The sequence below is a fragment of the Takifugu flavidus genome, chromosome 17 (genome assembly GCF_003711565.1).
Source record: "Takifugu flavidus isolate HTHZ2018 chromosome 17, ASM371156v2, whole genome shotgun sequence".
NCBI classification, from domain to species: Eukaryota; Metazoa; Chordata; class Actinopteri; order Tetraodontiformes; family Tetraodontidae; genus Takifugu; species Takifugu flavidus.
Genome location: NC_079536.1, coordinates 7,714,482 through 7,730,989, shown reverse-complemented (window position 1 = coordinate 7,730,989; position 16,508 = coordinate 7,714,482). Strand labels below are relative to the sequence as shown.

The 16,508-nt window shown below is 43.3% G+C and overlaps 1 protein-coding gene across 6 annotated transcripts in view; it reads right to left on the bottom strand.

The window, feature by feature from the left end:
* Window positions 1–2,041: 2,041 nt before the first annotated feature.
* The window catches only part of zfhx4 (zinc finger homeobox 4), a 74,530-nt gene continuing 60,063 nt past the window's right edge, over window positions 2,042–16,508 (bottom strand). For all 6 annotated transcript variants that reach the window (XM_057012649.1, XM_057012647.1, XM_057012648.1 and 3 more), the window contains 5 exons: window positions 13,963–14,096; window positions 12,767–12,967; window positions 12,373–12,484; window positions 6,878–12,226; window positions 2,042–6,382 (listed from right to left, as the gene is read on the bottom strand). In XM_057012649.1, coding sequence (XP_056868629.1) covers window positions 4,833–6,382; window positions 6,878–12,226; window positions 12,373–12,484; window positions 12,767–12,967; window positions 13,963–14,096 — 7,346 coding nt within the window. In that variant the 3' untranslated portion in view covers window positions 2,042–4,832. The remainder of the gene's footprint in view (window positions 6,383–6,877; window positions 12,227–12,372; window positions 12,485–12,766; window positions 12,968–13,962; window positions 14,097–16,508) is intronic.

The following is a 16,508-nucleotide window of genomic DNA, read 5'->3' as shown; positions in this document are numbered from 1 at the left end:
AACGAAAGACGGCACCCATCAAAATATAGCAGCATCGACTTTCATGTAGTATTTTGATGCAACGTCTCAGGATTCAAGATGGCCTGATTATAAGTTGGTGGTCAAAGTCGATCTGACCTATAAAATAATCTGTATTCTGATATCTTGACAGCAACACCAAAACATCTTTTTGTACACTCAGGAATGGCAGCATTTTTAGCTATTAGCATTGTGTGGGTTATCTTGAAGAGGGGGCTAAAATCATATATAAATATGTAATAAAAACACATTTGCTACCAAGTCCCAATCTACTAGCGTGTCAAACGTTGAAACGCCTCATCAAATTACACTGATCTCAGGATCTACGCCATGCCTCAAACACCAGAGCGGTAGCATATCAGAGGAGACATGGCCAGCTGACACGAGGAACTAAAATGTATTGATCTATTTGTGTAGAATGGAATCATAAGGAGGCCAAAGAAAGGAGCTAGCCTCGAATAGCTGTTGGTACCGTGCTAACGCAAATAAACTTCGTCATTATTTATAAGGAAGCCATTTTAGGGATACAACAAATAGACTTTTGTTGTGACAAAATAGAGCATTGTTTTACTTTGTCAAATAATTGTAATTTTAACGGTCATAAAAACTGTGACACAAACGCACTGCGAGCACGGATCAGATTGTCATTTTGCTTGTGGATTTCTTGGAGACCACTGTGAAAACCAAAGAGCGAAGGGGTCTTCCATGTAGACGCTGAGGAGGCCAAAGAAATGAAAGGCCTTCAGCCATTGTTTTTCAGAAAGGTCAAATGCATTCAATTCCATAATACGCTTGGTGGGGGAGGGGAACACCTTGGCAACTGCCTGCACTTCAGGGGTGAGGAACGGAAAGGGCCACTCAGCAGAACAGTTGCACCCTGTGAGCCCAGCACATTCGTCAAGGGCAAGGGGTGAAGTCAGAAGAGGGGGTGAAGTAAAAAAAAGCCGTTTCCGAGGATTTTACATGTGCAGGCTGTTTCAGCACATGGTACAGTGCTTAAAGCGAGACAATAAAGGCCACAACAGATTGTCCTGGAGTGAAAAGATCCTCATCTTACCCTTCATCTCTGCTGCCCATGTGGAATTTCATTACATGGATTTAATGACTTGTGAATGTCGTCTGTCTCTGTGACCCTGACACTGCTGGTGGACAAGTCTGGGTGTCAGGATGTGATGCATTGTATTGTTCCTGCGGTGCACTTCTTCTAATGTGACAGCATTTGTTGACCTCTGATCTAAAAATGTCACCCCTTTGTCTCGCTTCGGTGTGCATTTTGCCTTTCCAAGTTACAAAATCCTTCCAAAAAACATTCTGAACCACACGCGCAAGTCCATACAGTAGCGTTAGCATTAGGATTTAACGCACATGTATTGAGACTAAGTTAACTTTATAATATACTACATTGTTTTTTCCTGTTGCATGTTCATCTGTAGCGTGACACTACCCTTTTGATATGGAAGGGTCAGGCGTGGCACCTGATCGGATCCAGATTAGCAGACACTTTGATGCATAATCCCCAACATCTGCTCCAACTCAGATTACCACAAATAGCTTAATGATGGGAAATACACTGTTTAGATTAGTCACTAGGGTGACTGTTATTAAATGGACACCAACACAAAAACAGTGTGAAGGCGTGATGACAATCTGAAAAAAAAAGCATAAAATGAATTTATTCAATGAGCTTATTTATTAACTATTAAAGACTTTGTAAGGAAAGCTAATAATGTTCGGTACATTTTTTTTGTCTAGTGCTTCATGGGTACTTTTAATGACAGTCATTAGGATATATTATTACCATATTATTGCTTAAGTACTTCATTGAAACGTCCCAACATTATTCAGCATCAGTATTACACGTATTTTGAATACTAAAATATATTCGGAGGGACCAAGATAACATTGTTTTGTGTGCACTATGAATGAAATTGTCAAAGTAGAATTAGCATCAAAGGCTTAGAAGACACGTTAAAATAAATAAGGCTCCGAGTTCTAAAGGAAAGAATATATGAAGATCAAAAACTGGTTTGCAGATACAGTTTTTAATGTATCACAACAATGAGCAACAAACATACTTGATGAACTATTTCCAGAAGTTGTTCAAATACCATCTACAATAAACGTCATTTCAACTATGACAACAGGTCTGTGACAAAATAAAAAAAAAGGTTTCAAAACCATGTTATTACCGTGATACGGTACAGTTGAGACCTCAAACAGTACAGTAACAAAAACTAATGTGACTACTCTCTATATATAAAACATCAATAACATTTTTGGTTTAGTTTATTTAAAGTTTTAGCCGTAGGGGCTTCTTCTTATTAAAACCTCAGGGTGCATTTCCTATGTAACCCAGATGTTGAAGAGTACATATTGTGTAGGATATGATTGCGCCATGAAAATCCCTTTGACATCCAGAAGAACAATTCCAATTTCAACCTTTTGAAGGCTGTCCCCATGAACATGACACAATTCATCCTTTTTTTTAAAAAAAAGTTCTTTTTTTTTTTCCTTTTTGGCTGCTGTGCAGTTGCAATATCTATGTACATTTATATTGTTGGACCATCCTTTTTGTTGGTTTGTTAGCTTTTACCAGTCCTTGGTGTGGAAAGCGTCCTGTCTGATGCTAGCATCTTAGCACGCGATGCTAGCTGACAGTTCAGTCTTATAATGCTGAGCCACAAAGTGGGGGAAAGGCAAAAAGCCAGAGTTGTGAAAGCCTTTGGAATCAGGACAGTCGCTCATGTTAGTACAATGGCAGAATTGCACCTTAGGAGGCCAGGATGTCTCTTATGAAACACAATCGAAAAGTGTCTTCAGGATTAAAGTAAATGTCAAAATACTAAAAATCCAAATAATGACATTTAAAAAGCTCACGCAGAAAATAATAATTAAAAAAAAATACAATTTGCCTTAAAACTTTGAGAAAAAAAAAAGACAAAACACCTTTACAATAACAAAACATAAGAGGAAATGTTACTTGATTTTGTTGTTTGAAACAATAACTAAGCATGATTTGATTTAACCTGTCAAACAGTTGCATTACATGCTACTTGCTCATCTCAGAATAGGAAATACCAAAAGCAATACATTTTTGCATTTCTTCATATTAATAAATTTGTACCATGCACAGCCAACTACGAATATGTACAACAGCTTAGCGTTCTTTGTTCACAAGCCTTTTTCTTTCATACAAATAGCCTTCTGTTACTTTGGAATGAATCACATTGGTTGAAATTACCAAACTAGAAAGTGATTCTTAAAAAAATTGAACACCCTCTGACAGCTTTCACATTCTTAGTTCCACAGCAAAATAATAAAAAAAAATATATATAGCAAAGCAAAGCAATTAATGGATCAGTATTATGTCTGGTAGAAAGTGGAAAAAACATATGGCAAGCAAAATAACATTACACAGTAGCAGCAAAAACGTTGTAAGGTAATACTTTGCAATGTTGAAATCACTAAACGTGAGAAACAAAAATGTTTGACTTTAGCTGTAGGTCATCACAAGTGCCCAGAGAATTGATGGGAGGACGCCAACCAATGCGATAAACGGCCGCGTACAGGTGTAACACTGTTTTAACTCCTACAAGTACATGAAAATGGTTTAATATACAACAAAAATGCTGTTGTCCCCCTTTTAAAGCAGCATAATTGCAAATGTATAGCAAATGATCATACTTTTTTTAAACATTGTGACCAACTTGTACCTTAACAGTTTCAAGTATACAGTACTGCTTTCATGGATGCACCAATTGTTAAATAGGTCTCTAGATTGTTAGGCATCAATCCTGTAACAAATATGGACCGAAATGCTGCTGTAATAGACACAAATAATAATTAAAACACAAACGTACGTACATACAAACAGAAATCTATTAAATTAACAAATGGCCTAATCAAATAATAAAATGACAAATAAAACAAAATAAGTGCACTATAGTCCAGACACAAGCAGGTACCGTAACAGTACAGCAATTCACAAATGAAAATGTTATATTCACATGATCTGAGTGTCTATCAAAACTAGAGTTATTACCTCTTCAGAAAAGGGTGTGAGTAGAGGTAAAAGTGAGAGGGTAGGAGTTGGCACAGATTAGTATATACTACAAGAAAAAAACGGGTGGGAAATAGATACAGCTTGTCGTAGTACAAACTGGCAAACACAGGGGCATCATACACATTTACTTCACCATTCTAAATTCCCTCAGTGGCAAAACCATACTGTCTTTGTAGGGCAAAACTAAAGGATATGCACATCGTCCACTTTAACAGTTATATTGTCTCTTGGTACTCTATACACATCAAGAAAATGCGTCCGATAAAGCTTGACATGTTTTGGTTATAAGCCAAGTGTACCCAGGCTTGTTGCTGCTTTAACAAATGAGAAATGTATGTTCTGACCTGAGAATTTAAAGCTACTGAATTACACCTATCTAAACTAAGAGAGATTCTCTTTGAGGGTTCTGGATCGTCATCCCATACAGTACATGCTAGCATTTGGAAAACAATCCAGCTGAGGTGCAATTTGCTATCGTGAGAGTTTTTGGCTTGAAACAAGCCCCCCCCAAAGGAGCTTGTGAGATTTTTTCCTACTCCGTGTTTTTGTATACAATATAAGCTCAGTCAAGCATCTGCAACAGTTCTGTCCATAACAAAAATCAATCGATATCTTGCCAGCATATCAATATGGGAAAAACAATCCTGAGTCAATCATTTGGTACTGTAATTTTTTGGGTTAAGAGAAACTTTGGAACTGCAGTTTAAAAAGTCTTATTTTTTTCTTTAAGCAAGGGATCCTTTTGTCACTCCTACACACTGAACATATCCATTCTGATACTACTGAAGCTCGCGTCCAGGCCAGAGGCCGACTTTGCCTTGACCTCCAACGCGTTATCTAAGTCATCCAGCTTCTGGCTTAGGTCATTGTCAGACTCATCTGAACAACTCTCGGTGGGTAGTGAGGTTGGAACCCCTGAGGTGCTGCAGGAAGTTGAGGTAACCGTTGAAGGTGAGGAGAGGGGGGGAGGAGGAGAGGCAGACGGGGAGGAGGAAGCAGCTTTCCGGGCTGTGGTGGCCTGGAACAGGACATTTGGCCAGGACTTCATGGACAAGTGAGAGAGATGAGGAAAGGTGTTATTAGAAGAAGCTGCAGACTGCGAGGTAGATGTGTTAGGAGTTGGGGAGCAGACAGAGTGAGGTAATAATCTAGTATGCTCTTTGGCATTTCTCATTGCTTGTTTGATTGTTTTCTCTTTGTGCAAGCTCGAGTGAAGGTGTTGGCCAAGTGCTTCGTTCGCATTAATGATGACGTTGCAGGCAACACAGGTGTAGTTGCTCACTGCCTTTCGAAGCACTGTCTCTTGCGGGTCAGTAAAAGGATGTCCAAAGTAACAGAAGGACTTCTGATGACGCACCACTGAATCTTCGTCAGCAAAAATCATCTGGCACTTCCTGCATATAAACTCATGCTTCACGGACGGTACGATAAAAGCATCTGGAAAATCCATGGTACTTTTGGTATCTGTTTTCGGTTCTTCTTTTGTGCTTTCTGTTGAAGAGCCTTTGTTGGTGTCATCCTTAACATCTACAGATTGTTTTGGTTTAAAGGAGTTGGTGCTGCTCTGACTGCTCTGTGGTGTCTTCACAGGGGTTGCTTTCTGCTGCTGCTGTTTCTGTTGCTCAAGTTGTTTCTGCTGCTGTTGTTGCTGCTTCTGCAGTGAGTCCTGGAGGGACTGTTGGTACTGCTGAAGGAGAGCGGTCGGGGAGAGACCGGCAGCCATGGCAGCTTGTGGGACTGCCGCTGGGCCATATGGAAACAGGCTCTCCATTCCACACAGTGGTGGAAAGTAGCCCCCTGCTTGGACCCCTCGAGGAAGCTGGGGAGTGAAGCAGTTGGGAAATCCAGGTAGAAAGTAGGGAAGGAACTGCCCTCCTAGGAAAGAGCTTGGATCACCTGTCGCAAGAGCATTCTGAAGTGCCTGCAGCTGTGTGGCATCCAGTGTGGTCTCACTTCCTGGCTTCCCTGGGGTTGGACATGGTTTCTCCCTTTTCTTGGACATGCTGGGGGTCTCAGGGCGTGAGCCGCTCTCATTCTCTTGGTCCTTCAGCTTTACCTGAAGTGGCTTATCTCCTGATTTCTTGCTGCTGTCTCTCTCTCTCTCTTTACTTTGCTGTTCTGTATGATTTAATGCTGCCAAAGGTGTGGAGGGAACAGGAGGAGGAGGAGGAGGAGGTGGTGGTGGAGGAGGAGGAGGAGTCTGCAGAGGAGTCTTGGTTGGGGTAGTGCTGAGAGACATGGCAGGAGAAGGGGTGGCTGGTGTAGGGAACCCAAGCATGCCAGCACCGGGAGACGCTAAAGCTGAAACAATGGTATATAAATATGGAAATATTCAATATTTTAATAGTCAATCCCAATATGGAAATTAGTTTGTCAAGATAAAGATGGTCACTGGCTCTTTATATGATTTTGTTATGGATCAAAACTGTCACATGCGCTTTATAATCATTTCAATTTGCCATTATATCATAATAGTGCTGTATAAATATACTGTACCAACCCTACATTAAGGGAAAAACAACAAAGCAATTATAGAGACACATTTTTGTAAAAATAATAAAAAACCAACAAACAATGAAATCAAATCTCTTAATTATCAGCTAATGCTGTAACTCTGATGCTGACATTATGCATGCACTAACAGCCACCATTTTGATTTTAAAATAAAAAGTGTTTTAACAAACACAACATACAATAAACAGTAGTAGAGTTGAATAAAATAGTGCATTATAAAGCTGAACAGTTCATAAAGCTTCTAGTCTATTTCTTGTCTCACTGGCTGTCATAGTAACTCACCAGGTGTGTTGGGTGGGAAAACAGGAAGTGATGATGGCCCATTAACTCCAGGAAGTAGCACTGGTGGAAGGCCAGATAAACCTGGGTAGCCCGAAGGAAGGCTGAGGCCATGAAGTGCGTTACTGTCCACTGTATTCTGCTGCTGTTGGCCAGGCAGGCCGAGTCCATCGCTCGATTTTTTAATGCGGTCCAACTCTTGCTGCGCCATCAGCTGACGGACAGTGGTTGGTGCTAGGTAGTCCTTTTCTCTATCTACCTGGTTTCCCATGGTTTCTTGCACTTTGGTAATGTGTTGTTTGGAGAAGATGTGATCTCGGACAGACATGCGGGCAGTGTATTTTACACCACACAATGTACACTCTGGTCTGGGCCCATCTGGTGAACCTTGACTTATCATGAATGGCTTTCCAATGTTAATTTTAAATTTCTTTTCTTTAGCGCGGGCATTCTGGAACCACACTTGGACGACACGCTTGGGGAGTCCAATTTCATTACCCAGTATCTCACACTCTTGCATTGTAGGAGTACGGTAGTCACTGAAACAGGCCTTGAGGACTTTAAGTTGAAGGTTACTCATTTGTGTCCTGAATCTCTTTTGGCCTGGTCTATCCCCAGAATTGCTGCCTTTTCCTGATTTGCTGAAAGGGTTGCCTGCCCCAAAGGGGCTGGGAGAACTGGGATCGGCTAGGCTTGATGATTCACTCCTGTCGTTGCTTTCATCCATTTCATCATCTCTCGAGCTAAAATAAGAGTCATAGTCCTTTCCAGAGACACTGAGGGCTGGACTCACCATACTAAATTGGAACCTTTCACTACAAGAATCAGAATTTGATGCTAGGCAACTTTTGCTGTCATTTAGCTTGTCACCATTAGCGCTAAAGTTCTCAACCTCATTGTTATTACCCTCATCTCCAGTTGTAGCATCGCTAATGGCTGTATTAATTGAGGATGTCTCATCAAAGTCAATCTTACTGAGGTCATAAGATGATGTTTCGGCTGAATTAATATTAGGCCCTTCAGTTTCATCGCAGTTTTCAGCTTTTAAGGATGAAGGGCTTAAGAAGTTTTTTACCTGTGCTTCAGATGGTTTAACAGGGGTAGAGGATGAAGCAGGCAGCTCATACTCATTTGGCTCAGTCTTTGTAGGTAGCTGTGGGTAGTCAAAGAAATACTTATTGGGGCTTTCACCTCTGTCATGATCTTGACTCATCATTGGGCTTGGGGGCAAGCTAAAGCCTGCTTGCTTAGCCTCATGCCAGTGCCTAGATCGAATGTGGCTGTCTAGAGCAGACTTTGCCTTGAACAGTGCTCTGCAAAAGGGGCATTTCTTGTGGGACTGGGATGGCCCTATGGCCCTAAACTGTCCCTTTCTTTCTCTTGCACGGGTGTTTTGGAACCAAACCTGCACAACTCTCTTTTTCAAGCCAACTTCTCGCGCAATGTGGTCCAACATCTTCCTTGTGGGGTTTGAGTCAAGTAGGTATTTGTCATAAAGAATCTCTAATTGTTCTGGAGTAATGGTGGTTCTCAAACGTTTATCTCTGTGTTGTTCCTCACCACTATTTCCACCATCTTTATCATTTGGGTTATCCTCCTTGTCATCTAGCTTTCTCTTCATTGCTCCAGAGCTTGCAGCAGAGGCTAAACCTGAACCACCCTGAGAAGGGATTTGGGAAAGACCTCCAGACAACAGCTGACTAGCAATTAGGGGGTTGTTGGGGTCAAATATCATATAGGGCATATCAATGGGTCTTTCGAGAAACTGGGAATGAAGGAACTGGTTTTGTGCAGCCAAGAAATGCATATGCTGGTGCTCTTGCCACAGCTCCACAGTCGGGAATGCAATCTTACACTGGTCACATTGGTACTGAAGCATCTGATGGGGAAGGCTGTTTGTGAGTGAGGAAAGGGCCAGGGACAGTGGACTTGATGGCACTGAAGCTGCTTGTGGTTGGGAATGGGGTCTTGACATTTGTGGCTGAGGGGCTTTCTGTGGTGGTGGCTGAGGTGTACAAGCCTTAAATGGTCTTGGTTCTGGTAGCGACTTGATGATTGGTGAGGAGGCAGCCTCGGTTTGTTTAGGCTCAGTTTCAGGGGCGGCATCCGGTTTTGGAGAGGCTTTCCCGATACTGGCACGAGGAGAGGCCATAATTGGGGAGCTTGAACCAGAACTGGTAGCTGTTCCTTGGGACTGTTTAGGTGGCTCTGCAAGCACTCGGGAGGTCTTTGCTAAAGGCATGTCAAAATAATTTTCTTCATCAAATGCACTTTCCTCATTAATATCTTCATCTTCATCCTTGTAGCACAGCTTTTTCTGGTGAGTTATAAGGTCGAAGATGCGAGGAAACACAATGCTGCACTTCTTACACTGGTACTGCATGTTGCTGGTTCTGATGTATCGCTCATTGGTCAATTCTTTTTTCTCATTGTCTTTTGAATCTGCCTGGTTTTCATAACTTTTACGGGCTTTCTGGCGGGCATTCTGGAACCACACCACAATAACCCGGGTTGGCAAGTTGAGCACTGTTGAGAGCTGTTCAATCTCATCATCTTTTGGATAAGCATTAGTGTCAAAGAAATCTTGGAGTATTCTTAACTGGTAGTCAGTAAATCTGGTTCTGGAGGATCGCTTGTTGATGCTTGATCCATCGCCCCTGTGGTATTCATACGTGCTAATCTGTGGGTCCAATCTAATATCTTCCAATGTAGTAATGGGAGGAATGTTAAAATTATATGGAGAATCTTTGCTCCGCTGCCGTTCTTTAAAGAGAGTGTTACGGAACCAGTGCTTGATGACTTTTTGAGGCAAACCAGACTTGTCTGACATCTCCTGAATTTGCTCCTCACTTGGAGAATTGTTGATATCAAAGTTGGCACGGAGAATCTTCAGCTGGTCATCTGTGATACGAGTCCGTGGTCGCTTAAACTGGGACTGGCGGAGAAAGTTTGGATCAAGGCCTAATTGTTGCTGACATAGCTGTGTAAGATCTGAGGAAAGAGCATCCATCGTGGGCAGCTGTAGGGCCAGTTGTGGAGGCAGGCCTGGGTGTTGTACAGACTGCATCATCAAGGGTGGGAAAAGGGGCAAATCCAAGGGGACCGGAAGTTGCACTTGAGGAGGTGCCGGTGGGGCAGTAGGTGGCTGGGGTGGTGGCTGAGAAGGTGTTGCTTGGTGAGAGGTTTGATGTGAGTTTGGATGAGAAACAGGAGCAGGTGAAGGTACTTGGGATTGGGACTTGGTCATTGAGGTGGATGGAGGCTGAGTAGCTGTAATTTGGGCTGGAGCAGGAGGTGGAGGGGGTGGAGGAGGCGGTGGAGGTGGAGGAGTCTCAGGGGAAGCAGGGTTAATGGGATAGAGTTTGTCATAGGCCTCCCTGTACTGCTGGGCAAATTTTTCAAGCTCCACATATGGGAAAAGGAGACTGTGCACATGTTCCTGGTGGCTTTTCAGAATGAGCATATTAGAGAAGAGTTTTCCACACATTCCACATTCAAGTTTATCAGTGTTGATCTCCGGTTGTTCAACTCCCTCTTTGTTCTTCTTCTGATTTTTTTGCCTGTTTTCGTTGTATTGGATGACCAACTCAAATCCAAAGTTTTCTAGCAATGCCTTGGCAGCATTACCCCTCGCACCGGAAACAATACGCGGAGGAGGAATCAATGGTTCTGGAAACTTTGACTTTTTAGTGTCCTTGTCTTTACCGCCTTCACTGAGATCACCAGCAGTTTCCATTTTTGACCTGCTCTCTTGTTTTTCTAAGTGGTCATCGGAGTCTCGAGACATCTGCATTTCAGCTGACACAGTGCCAATTTCTGATTTTGTTTTTTGGTTCTGGGTTTGCTGGTTTTTCTGTTGCTGGATCTGAGAGGCTGTCTGAGAGGCTTGCTGTTGATGAGCCTGTTGCTGAGCTTGAGCCTGCTGCAACTGGTGCTGCTGTTGCATCTGCTGCTTTAGATCCTCTAGAAATGATCCACTAAGGCCAGGCATTCCAAAAGCTGCTGCCGAGTGCAGAGCTAGCTCTGGGCTGAGGTTGAACTCTGCCCCTGGGATGTAGAAAGGGAAGAGAAACTGAGGCTGTTGAAACTGCAGTAGTGCTTCTGGGGTTATTGGAAAGTGGGGAAAGAAAGCTGGATTAAGGAACTGAGGCTGGAAAAAGGCACCCTGCTGAAGCTCATGTTGAAGCTGCATCTGGAGTTGGGCTGAGGACTGCGCTGATACATGGCTGCTTGTCTGTGCTGAAACATGGTCAGTTGTTGGTTTTGAATTAGTGCTGCTGTTAGATTCTTTGGGTTCCACCCTGTTTTCTTTGTTAGCAGATGGCGTTCCACTTCTTGCAGCATCCAAATTACTGTTCCCCTGTGTGCTTGGGGCTGGGCTTTTTGCAGGCACTGGACCACCATTACTACCAGTGCTACTGGTGCTCATTTCAGTTTTGGCTGTTCTGGCTTTGGTCTGATGAAGTACTGACCTCATGTGAATTTCAAGCGTTGAACTTTGGCTGTACGCAACATTGCAAGTGTTACATTTGAATGGTTTGTTGTCAATGCTGTTGCTTGTCTCCTGTGGAACTGGGCTTGATGCTTCTTGTAGAACTTTCTTCAGCTTATGCAGATGGGAAACTGAATTATAGTGGACAAGTAAAATGTTCTTCTGGGTGAAGGACTCCTTACATACCGTGCACTTGTAGGGTCGAGAAGGGTCCAGAAATTTCTCCATTGTAAAGTTGGGCCCCTTTCTAAAGGGTAAGGTCCGTTTTGGTTCTGCTCCCATCTCATCCAGCAGAGAGCTACTATCACTTCCTGTAGGACTCGGCTTCTCCTCCTGGTCCATTTCTTCATCTTTGTCCAAGTCGTGATCAAAAGCCTGGGCTTCCTCTAAAGCCCTGACCTCACTCTCAGTAATATCTCCATTCAGTGGCAGATTACCTATGAGCTGCTGCACCTCGGCTTCACTTAGTTCAGGATGTCCATTTTCCAAATGCTTCCTGAGTGCCAGGAATGTCCTGAAGCTGCGCTGGCAAAGGCTGCACATGGTCGCTGCTCTAATAGCATGGTACTGGGAATGTATCTGAAGCTTCTGCATCGTCTTGAAGGCCAAGCTGCAATGATTGCAGCGATATTTATAGACATGACGATCAGATACTGAGAGCTGCTGCTGTTGTTGCTGGAGTCTTTGGAGCTCACTGAGATGGTCCTGTAGAGCGTCGGGGGACTTGCTCTCGCGTCCTAAACTACTAGGCTTTCTCCAGCCGGGGGCCTCTGAGGCCTCCTTCGGGGGCTTGAGTTCCTCACCCTGCTGGTCTAATTCATTTTTCTCTTGACTGGTCCTCTCATCTTTTGTGATGTTCCCTAAAATTATAAAATATAATTTGACATACAGCACACGGCACAGCTTACTGGTCATTATATGTGCTCCTCTTTCCATAGTTTCAAAATAAAAACAATGTAAGTGTTTTACTACTGTGACAATAATTCAAGTACCAAACTGTTGTCACCTTGAGACTTTGCTGATCCATCGTTAAGAGAGACGGAGGAATCCAAAGATACAATTTTGTCCAGTCCAGTTTGGGGATGCATGATATTGTTTGGTGTGTCTGGTCCAACAACCTATCAAGAGCAAAGATAATTTCTCATGACTCTAATAAAGATGATGAATTATAAATCTTGGATCGTGGGTATAATTAATCCCTTTTAAACATCACAGACTAGATTAGCGGCTCTAATTGGAGTACAGGAAACAGGCAATCCCTGGTTTATGTTTAATGTTTAATAATGGAACAAGAGAAAGAAAGGTGAAAGAATCATGACAAAACTACAAAAATAAAGCTGGGACAGATTGACATAATATGCCATTCATTAAATGCAGTGAAAAGATCTCCAATTACTTACAGTTAAAATCAGCTTTTCCACACAATCTGGAGCCACACTGTGGAGATGAGTGAGATGCAGCTGCAGGTGAATCTTGTTGCTTAGGACGTCCTGGCACAATGGGCAGCGGATGACTGGCTGCATGGAATGCTGGGACATCACGTGGAGCTGCATGCGGTTAGCATCTTTGCTGCTATAGTTGCAATAAGGACACTGCTGAACCTGAAAAAGGGAAACAAAGCTAAATGCAAAAATGCGTCGTCACTGCTGCTTATCAAATAAATTGATAGCAGTTGCTAGGCTAGGAGAGTCTCCAGTTAGCAGCATAGGTGCGGCCAATTGGTTATTTTCTTGACTCTACCCTTTAATGCTTAAAATGTAACTTGATTATAACAAACAAAAACCACGTAGCTTATTTCTAGAAAATAACGTTACATAAATACAATTATCTTTCCTTGCAAGACTCCTATTCTTGACCAGACCAGACTAAACCTTTTCCAGCCACCCATGTCCACTTTAACACAGCAAATGTACATCAACCATTTTTTTAAAATGTAATTCACTTAAGTCCCTCAACTCATGCAATTTTATTAGCAGAAAACACGATTGGCCAGAATTTCTAATCAGGGTATTACAGATGACAAAGGTGTGTACTCTCCCAAGCTACGCTTTGCCCTCATTACAGGGAGTACTCTGAACATAGCTGCCTCCCCACCACCTGTCTTAATAGAATCCATTTCTGAAATGACTAAGTCCTCCCTCCTTGTAGAGCCCAGAACCAGACGAGCTAATACTTCATAATCTAATTTAAAAACACATATAATTTAAAGAGATGCAAAAAGGGGGTACAAAGCAGGGTGGGAGCCTCAGGCAGGTATTCCACTTAAGAACACAAAGACTGGCCTGATGTTAAAAAGTTCTGTCAGGGACAGAATGGCAGACTGTGCTTAACCCTTTGATCGAAAGCTGGCGCACGCTTCCGCTAAATGCTTAGCTTAACATTTTTGCCTCTTGCAAATGTGTAAGTGCCTTTCCATTAGTTCATCCTATGGTGACAGTGAAGGTTACGTTTTATTAGTGCAGGGAGGAACCTGCCTCAGTTTATTCAGATGCGCACAAAAGTTACCAAACCAGAAGATGCATTTCCTTTGAAACGTCAATCTGATAAATGCACCAAACTTTCTTTTTTCCCCCTTTTTTTGTGACAGAACAATTACCTGCTCATTTGCAGAGGTTTTTCCCTCAGCAGATTTGGGCCTTTTAGGTGGACTTTCGAGGCGTGGATCTGAGAGGAGGGAATGTTTGCCCATAGCATTCGGTCCGGTGACCTCTTTGGGTATGGTGCTCATTCCTAGATGATGTTGGGAAGAAAGAGACAGGAGAGTTAGGGTTAGAGTTAAGCAGAGACAGAATGTGAAGTGTTAAAAACAACATTCATTCATTCTTTGTAAAATAGGTGATGAATTCAAAAAAACAATTTGACACCAAGACAACATAAGGACGGATCCAAACACAGACTATTATTCACATTCATGTTTCTGCCCCGAGGAGATGTGAAATGGAGAAAAGTCAGGCAGGCTCATTATCACAGCACGACATACATTAAATGTTATGGTAATATTATACACTTCATTAGTTCATATACATTTCCCCAGCTGCCTCCGCAAACTTCTGCGTCTGAACAAGATGCTAAATTTTGGGGGCTCGGTCACGGCTGCCGGTACAGTAACTGCCCCGCTTCTGTGTGTGTGTGTGTGGATTTGAATGTGCGCATGTAGGCATGTGTGGCACTACCAGCAGGGCTCGACGTGACGAGATGAGCCTCTGGTTGTATTTAACGAATGCTGCAGCCTCTGATAAATCCTTCATTAGCCTCATCCTGAGATAGAGGCCACGCCGGCCGTGTTGTACTTCGCCACTGCAAATTTACCCAGCCGGCACAACACAAAGACACAACTCTCCCTCCCTCGTTGCCCATCCTCTTCTTCCCTCCCTCTCCCTAAGCCCCCCCCCCACCCACCCCCACCCCCCACCCTTTGGCCCTCCCTCCCTCATCTGGTCACTCAAGGCAATATGTGAGCCTCACTCTTGCGAATCAACGCTTCACGCTAGATGCACAAATGTGGAAGAAAAAAAGAAAAAGGGAAATCAAAGCACTGATACATAGAGGGGGCGGGTGTGTGTCTGTGAGGGGGGTGGGGGGTGGTAGAAGAAAAACATTTTGTATTTCATATATTTCCGTGGCTTGTGTTGGTATTGGGTGCATATCAATTCCTCTGGCCCATTCATGCATTTTAATTCTGTTGCATTAAGTAGGCGTTCCACTTATTTTATTTGTAATCCCCTATATCTGCAGCCTGAAATATTGGCCTGTCAAGGAAAGTGACAAGGGAGAAAAAGGGAGGGAAAGGAAGAAAGAGAGAAAGATCAGGAGACACACACACACACACACACACACACACACACAAGGGCAGAATTTCCAAGAACATCCCAGAATTGCTCTGCAGCTCAGAATAGCAAGGTAATCTTGTCTTCTACTGCTTGTGATGGCCCCTGCAGGGCTTGTGCTTGCACGTGTGTGTGTGTGTGTGTGTGGTGTGTGTGTGTGTGTGTGTGTGTGTGTGTGTGTGTGTGCATTCGCGCGCCCATCTGTGTGTATATTATGCGCTTCACGACAGCCCACTGACACCCTATTGGTCAGATTCGTCCAGCCTGGATGCGCTCGTCATATCACCTGACCTTTCCAAAGCACCCCCCCCCCCAACCATATTTATTATGGCCATTTCTAATTCCAAATTTCAATTTTTGCCTCCATCTTCCAGTCAATTTGCAACTAAATTACATCCCAGCAAAAGAAGATGAGGCAATTGTCGGACAAGGGGCTGCAAAAACATTTACAATGCGGAGGGGGGGAAAGAGCAGATCGCAATTGATTAGCTTCATATTAAATGTAAGTGCATGTTTGTCTGGGGCGCGCGTGCACCTGTTCAATGTGAAGATCTGTCCTTCTTAGATTCCTCTTTGACCTAGCGCTTTCTTCAACATATAACACTTGTGTGATGGAAGAAGGAAATTCAAAGCAAAACCAAGCTGCTGTTTAACCTTGAGAGTTGAGAAAGCGTTTTTCTCCATTCCTGCTTAGGCACTCTGCCTGATGCATGACAATACGACTAAATAAATATTTTCCACTCACGGGGAAAAGGTATCTAAATATTGCTTCTTCATGCCTTCACTGGAACAAGAGAAGCAAAATAATTGGAGATTATTACAGAGTCTCATCTTCTTTTGTCTGCCCCCCCTCCCGCATTTCGATTTTTTTCCTCTCTTTCTACCTTTCCTTTATCCCGTCATCCTGAGGTGGACTCTGGCAGCTGCAGCTCAGCTCAGCTCAGCTCAGCTCAGCTCAGTTCAGCGGAGCACAGGGGCAGAATGAACCCGCCACCGCAGCATCCTCTCCCCCAATCCCAATGACAAATGTCTGCATGCAGCAGGACCTTGCTTGATTAGATAAATCAAAAGGTGATTTATGACATTCAACCCCCCCTTTTGCATTGTGGGGTGGGGGGGGGGGTGGGGGGGTGGAGCAACGCGCTTGCCACCCATCTTTATTTGCAACTGTCAATGGCATTTAGGCAGTCGCATAGACACAAACATGGAAGCCAGTGGGCAATGACAAGAGAAGAAAAATAACTGAAAAAGGAGCATGAACAGGGAAAAATGGACAGAGGGGGAGGCAGAGAAGCCTGTAGTTGTAAATAACCGG